This window comes from Gekko japonicus, unplaced genomic scaffold, assembly GCF_001447785.1.
Source record: "Gekko japonicus isolate JY-2015 unplaced genomic scaffold, Gekko_japonicus_V1.1 scaffold7825, whole genome shotgun sequence".
Taxonomy (NCBI): Eukaryota; Metazoa; Chordata; class Lepidosauria; order Squamata; family Gekkonidae; genus Gekko; species Gekko japonicus.
Window position 1 is genome coordinate 719 of NW_015175104.1, and position 6,950 is coordinate 7,668.

General features: G+C 50.0%; 1 protein-coding gene across 1 annotated transcript in view; it reads right to left on the bottom strand.

The window, feature by feature from the left end:
• Positions 1 to 454: 454 nt before the first annotated feature.
• Positions 455 to 6,950, bottom strand: part of LOC107122184 (vasoactive intestinal polypeptide receptor-like) — a gene marked incomplete at its 3' end in the record, with an annotated part of 10,864 nt that continues 4,368 nt past the window's right edge. Inside the window, exons 3-4 of the mRNA XM_015425211.1 lie at positions 4,144 to 4,276; positions 455 to 608 (exon numbers count right to left, since the gene is read on the bottom strand). Of these exons, the coding sequence (XP_015280697.1) occupies positions 455 to 608; positions 4,144 to 4,276 (287 nt within the window). The remainder of the gene's footprint in view (positions 609 to 4,143; positions 4,277 to 6,950) is intronic.

A 6,950-nucleotide genomic window follows, 5' to 3' on the forward strand; every position in this document is an offset into this window, starting at 1 on the left:
TGTGTGCTGTGTGGTTGATATGCCCCACAACACTTTAAACCGGTTCAATTAGAGGCAGCACCATATCGCACCAAGCCACCAGTGTGGCCACGGCCTGTGTGTCTCTCCATCTCTCTCTGTCTCTCTCTCTGTCTCTCCCTCTCTCTCTGTCTCTCCCTCTATCTCTGTCTCTCTCTCTGTCTCTGTCTCTCTCTGTCTCTGTCTGTCTCTCTTGCTCTCTGAGGATCTGGTGTAGGCCAGCGGATCAGCCACCTGTTAGGAGTGCCCTCCCACTGTTGTCCCCCAGCCAAGAGCACAGAGCATCACTGCCCCAGACAGAGTGTCCCATCTATACCTTGAGGCTAACAGCCCCTGATGGGCCACCGCTCCGTATGCTTGTCCAACCCCCTCTTGAAGCAGCCTATCCTTGTAGACACCCACCACTTCCTGCAGCAGTGATAGGAGGAAGACTCACCCCACCCAATCAGGACGAACTTCCAGGCATACTGCTTGTCAGACACAAAAGTCAGGATCAGCAAGGTCTGCAGATAGAGGCCTTCGACCAGCAGCCAAAAGAAATTGGCCAGAATGCTGAGTTGGAAGAAAGCCACGGCGGCTTTGCAGAGGACCTGTGGGACAGGAAAGAAACACGGCGGTGGCTTTCAGATCAGGAGATTGCTTTGATGTGAGATGATCTTGCCTCGAGGCCCAAGCTGCTTGTTTCCTGGCAAGGATTCTGTACCCAGGGCTGGCATCCGCATAACCCCACAACGTAGGGTTGCCAGCCTCCAGGTGGGGCCTGGGGATCTCCCGCTTTTACAACTGACCTCCAGCTGACAGAGATCAGCTCCCTTGGAGAAGATGGCTGCTTTGAAGGGTGGACTCTGTGGCATTATACCATGCTGAGGCCCCTCCCCAAACCCCGCCCTCTCCTGGTTCCACCCCCAAAGTCTCCAGGTATTTCCCAACCCAGACCTGGCAACCCTACTGACAACATGCCATTTCTCTGTGTGAAGGAGTACATTTTTCCTGGGAGGTTTGATATGAGCCAAACCTCCACTTTGTGTTTTAACTGTTCCCCCTCCCCCTCTGGGCAGAGAACAGGATGCGGGGGAGGTAGTCAGTCAATGGCCTTCCAGATGCACCTCAGCTCACCTTCATACAAATGCAAACAGATCTAGCAGGAGAAATAATGGGTGGGACAAGCTCTCCCCCTTCTCCCCACCCCTTCAAGCAGGGAACAGAGATTTGGAGGGATAGAATACTAGATAGTCTGCAGGAGGGAAATTCCTGGAGATCTCCAGGAAATGCTTCTTTGCCGTGGCATGAACTGGTCTGTGGGAGGAGAAACAGATATGATAAAAATGCCTGGGAGCCAGAAGGAGGGTCTCTTTTGTCCTTGGGTGTGGACTCCATGAGGGGAGGTACACCACTCCCCTGAGAAGGCAGCCATTGACCATGTGCTTGCCTCAAGACCTGGAACAAGCTTTAAGGTAGTGGTAACTCTATAGGGATCTGAAACATCCTAAGCTAAAGGGGCCTGTCCTATTCTAACATGTGATAGGGCATGTTTAGAGAAAGGGACAGAGGATTTGCATTTCTCCCATTTCTTTTGGATCCCTTGCTCAATTTGATGCTGTGCTGAAAGCCACCTTCCTGCAGACTATCTAGGGTTGCCAACTTCCAAGTGGTGGCTAGAGATCTCCTGAGATTAAAACTGATCTCCAGGTGACAGAGACCAGTTCACCTGGAGAAAATGAGTTTTGTGTGCTTCTGAATAGGGTTGTGAAGTCTGGACTGGGAAAATTTTGGCAATTTGAGAGTCTGGTGCTTGCGGGGGGGCACAGTGGGAGGACTCTGGAGTTCTGGCTCCACTGGTGGACCTCCTAATGGTGCCTGGGTTTTGGCCACTGTGTGACACAGAGTGTTGGACTGGATGGGCCACTGGCCTGATCCAACATGGCTTATCTTGTGTTCTTAAGAGCAGAGGTCCATCAGTGGCTATTAGCCACAAGGTATAGATGAAGCACTCTGTCCTTTAACAGAGGCAAGACCCCTGGGAATCCAGCAAGGAGAACATCCCTAAGTTAGGAAAAAATATTCTTATAAATAGCTTCAAGAGGGAACTGGATAAACATATAGAGGAGAGGGCCATCATTGGCTATTAGCCACAAGGTATAGAGAGAACACTCAGGTTGGGGCAAGTGATGCTCTGTCTTCTTGGTGCTTGGGGGGCAACAGCGGGGAAGCTTCTGGAGTTCTGGCCCTGCTGGTGGACCTCCTGATGGCACCTGGGTTTTGACCACTGTGTAACTCAGAGTTCAGGACTGGATGAGCCATTGGCCTGATCCAACATGGCTTCCCTTATGTTCTTATGTTTGGGGCAGTGATGCTCTGTCTCTGGCCCCACTGCTGGACCTCCTGGTGGCACCTGGTATTTTTGGCCATTGTGTGACACAGAGTGTTGGACTGGACGGGCCATTGGCCTGATCCAACATGGCTTCTCTTATGTTAATATGTCTGGAGCAGGGATGCTCTGTATTCTTGGTGCTCGGAGGGCAACAGTGGGATGGCTTCTGGAGTTCTGCCCCCATTGGTGGATCTCCTGATGGCACCTGGGTTTTGACCACTGTGTGACTCAGAGAGCTGGGCTGGATGGGCCACTGGCCTGATCCAACATGGCTTCCCTTATGTTCTTATGTCTGGGGCAGTGATGCTCTGTCTTCTTGGTGCTTGGGGGGGCAACAGCGGGAGAGCTTCTGGAGTTATGGCCCCGCTGCTGGACCTCCTGATGGCACCTGGTAGTGTTGGACTGGATTGGGCCATTGGCCTGATCCAACATCGCTTCTCTTACGTTCTTATAGTCTAATGCCAGAGAGTCTACCCTCTGAAGCTGCCATTTTCTCCAAAGGAACTAATTTCTGTAGCCTGGAGATTAGTTGTAATTAGGGTTGCCAAACCCAGATGGTGAAATTCCTGGAGATTTGGGGGTGAGGCCTGGAGAGGGTGGGGTTTGGGGAAAAGAAGGACCTCAGCATGATACGAAGCCATGAGAATCTAGCCTCCCAAGTCTCCATTTCCTCCAAGGGGACTGATCTCCATCATCTAGAGATCAGATGCCATTCTGGGAGACCTCCAAACCAAAGCGTTTCAGTACGTTCCAGTCATCTTTTCCGCAGGGGTCCCATCTGTTCCCAGCTTGCCACTAGATCCGGAAATGAAATGAATTTGAAGATTTCTCCTCAAGCTAAATGTTTGAGAAATTCCAAAGGAAACCAAAATTCCTTTGCCACACCGGGTGGGAAAGAGGGTGTGCCAAACAGAAAATTCTTCTAAAAAGCAGTTTTTGTTTGGGGGGGGGGGGGGACGACCCAATCTGAGTTTAGAAGTTTCCAGAAAAAAAATACAAAATAGTGTCTTCTTTCTAGAAGGAGATTGGATTTATTTATTTATTTATTAGATTTCTATACTGCCCTCCCAAAGGCTCAGGGCGGTTCACAAGCGGCAAAGCCGGGGTCTAAAATACAATAAAACACACAATAAAATACAATACCCCGCCCTTCACTACCCAAAAGGTGTCTCAGAGCGGCTTACAAACTCCTTTCCCTTCCCCTCCCCACAGCAGACACCCTGTGAGGTAGGTGGGGCTGAGAGAGCTCTGACAGAAACTGCTCTTGAAAGAACAGCTCTGAGAGAACTATGGCTTGCCCAAGGTCACCCAGCAGCTGCAAGTGGAGGAGTGGGGAATCAAACCCAGTTCTCCCAGATTAGAGTCCGCGCACTTAACCACTACACCAAACTGGCTCTCTATTGGAAGCCTCTTCTAAACCTTTAGAGGGGGAAAGCTGGACTAATATTTTTTAGGATTAACATCATGTGTTTTTCTCCAGTTTGTACATTTATAGTTTTTTTTTTTAAAAGCCACAGTAAATCCACTGTATTCTCTCCTCCCCTGAAAATTCCTGCCTTGTGAGGAAGTCGGAAGCACAAAAGGCTAATACCAGATAAGGTAAAAAAATCTATCCTTTCCCCCTCACAAAAGCAAGATATAATTAAGAAAGCTCGATGGCATATAATTAGCCAAACGACATGCTGAGTGTTAGCAGTAAAAACCGAACACAGGAATCACATCTCAAAAGCTGAGGGGGGAGATGAGAGACGTACCGTTGACATCAAGCAGTGGTCCATGCTGTCGTCGGAGAACAAAATGGCGTCTTTGGTGAAAACGGCCGCTGCCCTCAGGATGAATGACACAAACAAATGCATGTGGATGTAGTTCCGTGTGCAGTGGAATTTTCTGAAAGGGAGGAGGAAAGGGAAGAAGAAGAAGAAAAGATATCAAAATACAATGTCGCTATGCAGACCTAAGCTAAGTTGACTTCAGGTTTTGGAACATCTAGGCCTGGGTCGCCAGCCTCCAAGTGGTGTCTTGGCATCTTGCAGAATTACAAGTGGGCTGCGGTCAGACGAGCAGTTTGATCCAATGCCGTTGCTGTTCCCTTCCAAATTTAAAGTGCACAATCAGACAGCAACATCTGCCTCCGGTTCCTCAGTCATTGGCACCCTGTTCTGACCTGCCCAAGTTTAGGCACCAGGGGAACTCTGGTCTTTACGGATATCAGCGCTTTCACCCCGCATTTCTGGATGTCTGAACTCCCCTGTTCTGAACTCAAGCCAGTTGGAAAGTGTGAACCTTCCTGTATGTTTCCACCCTTTTTAAAAATCAGATAGCATCGTGCACATAAGAGCAAAATCATCCCTGGGTCTTCAATCACCACTTGTGTGTTTATTTTTAACAGACAGTTTACGGACCTCTCTTTCTCTTTCTCTCCTGTGTTTTTCTTAAGGAAACCTCCAAAGCACAGTTGCAAAAACATAAGAACTTAAGAGAAGCCAATGTTGGATCAGGCCAATGGCCCATCTAGACCAACACTCTGACACACAGTGGCCAAAAATACCAGGTGCCATCGGGAGGTCCACCAGTGGGGCCAGGACACTAGAAGAAGCCCTCCCACTCTCTCCCTCCCAAATACCAAGGATACAGAGCATTATTGGCCCCAGACTGAGAGTTCCTGCCTATACCTTGTGGCTAATAGCCACTGATGGACCTCTGCTCCAGATGTTTATCCAATTCCCTCTTGAAGCCGTCCATGCTTGTAGCCACCACCACCTCCTGTGGCCATGGATCCCATGTGTTAATCACTCTTTGGGTGAAGAAGGACTTCTTTTTCTATGTTCAAACCCGGCTGCTCAGCCATTTCGTTGAGTGCCCACGAGTTCTTGCATTGTGAGAAAGGGAGAAAACACTTCCCCCACGCTGAACTACATATCCCAGCAGCCTCCTCTAGCAATCCCATTGGCCACCAGCCATTGCCATCCTGCCAGGAGTTTGAAGCGCTGCTTCCAATACACGCTTATGCACATGCTTGGAAGACAAGTGATAAAAAAGCTGCCTGGCTGCCCACTCCGTGGTTGCCACACAGCAATAATCTGATCGATCCACCACTGAGTGACTTGGGTTAAGGGTGGGGTGTGGGACCAAAACTCTGGTCTCCAGTCTGCAGAGATCAGTTCCCCTGGAGAACACGGCTGCTTTGGAGGGTGAACTCTATGGCCCTATTCCCCCTTAAGATCCCCCTCTTCCCCAAACCCCACCCTCCCCAGGCTCCATCCCCAAAATCAGGGGTCATTTCCTGCAGGAGCGCACTGGAGCGGAGCTCCGGCAGTAAAGAGGCCAGAGGGTGGGCACATGCAACAAGCCCTGCCCCCTGCTTCCAGCAGCCCTCAGTCAGAGCAAGAAGCAGCCAGGTAAGTTGCAGAGCCCCCCCCCCGGTCCCCTCGTCCAAAACAGTCCAGTGGCACCTTTAAGACCAAGTTTTATTCAGGTAGGAGCTCTCCCTCCTCTGCGAGGAAAGATCTGCACGTTCCCCCCTCCCCATCGCTAGCAATCCAAAAGAGTCCAGTGGAGTTTGAGCAGTGGGTGTTGCCTTCTGACACACTTCCGGTGATGTCAGGGGGTGTGGCACATGCAAATGAGTTACGCTAATGAGCTCCTGGACCTCTTTTTCTACAAAATGACCCCTGCCCAAAATCAACATGGATTCCACCACCCAGAGTTGGCAACCCTGTCTAAGCAGTAGTTTTTAAACTCATCTTTAACGTGCAGGTAAAAAGGTAAAGGTAAAGGTTTCCCTTGCTCGAAAGCCAGTCGAGTTCGACTCTAGGGTTCCCGTGCTCATCTCCGTTTCCAAGCCGAAGAGCCAGCGCTGTCTGAAGACGTTTCCGTGGTCATGTGGCCGGCATGACTAAACACCAAGGCGCACAGAACGCTGTTCCCTTCCCACCGAAGTGGTACCTATTTATCTACTTGCAGTTTCTTGCTTTCGAACTGCTAGGTTGGCAGGAGAACTTGCAGATAGGCCATGGGATAGAGACTTAAGGCCTCAGGTGTAGCACAGACAGTAATTCCTTGTACGCATGTTCAGACTGTGGTGGCCACGTCAAGAGTACCCGGTGGCTACGTATATCTGTTGTGGTTCCATCTGAAGACCCATGAACAAAGATGGCAGGAATGAAAATGGCCAGCAGTTTAAATGCCAGAGGTCTTCCCACTGCTGCCAACAGCTTTGGTCTAGGAGATCTAGAGACCTTTGTGTATTTCTGCAACAAATGTCAGAATATGGCACTTGACTGAAAATCTGGTGACCTCACAAATCCATTAAGGCTTCTGTGGGGGGGGGGGACTCTTCTTTCTTAGAGCCAAAACATGGTAATTCACATACTGGAGTTCTCAAGTTAGGGTCCTAGGTGTCTTTGGGCATAAGAGAACATCAGAGAAGAAGAGAGAGAAGAGAAGAGACTGGATTTATACCCCACCCTTCACTACCCAAAGGAGTCTCAGAGTGGCTTACAAACTCCTTTCCTTTCCCCTCCCCACAACAGACACCCTGTGAGGTGGGTGGGGCTGAGAG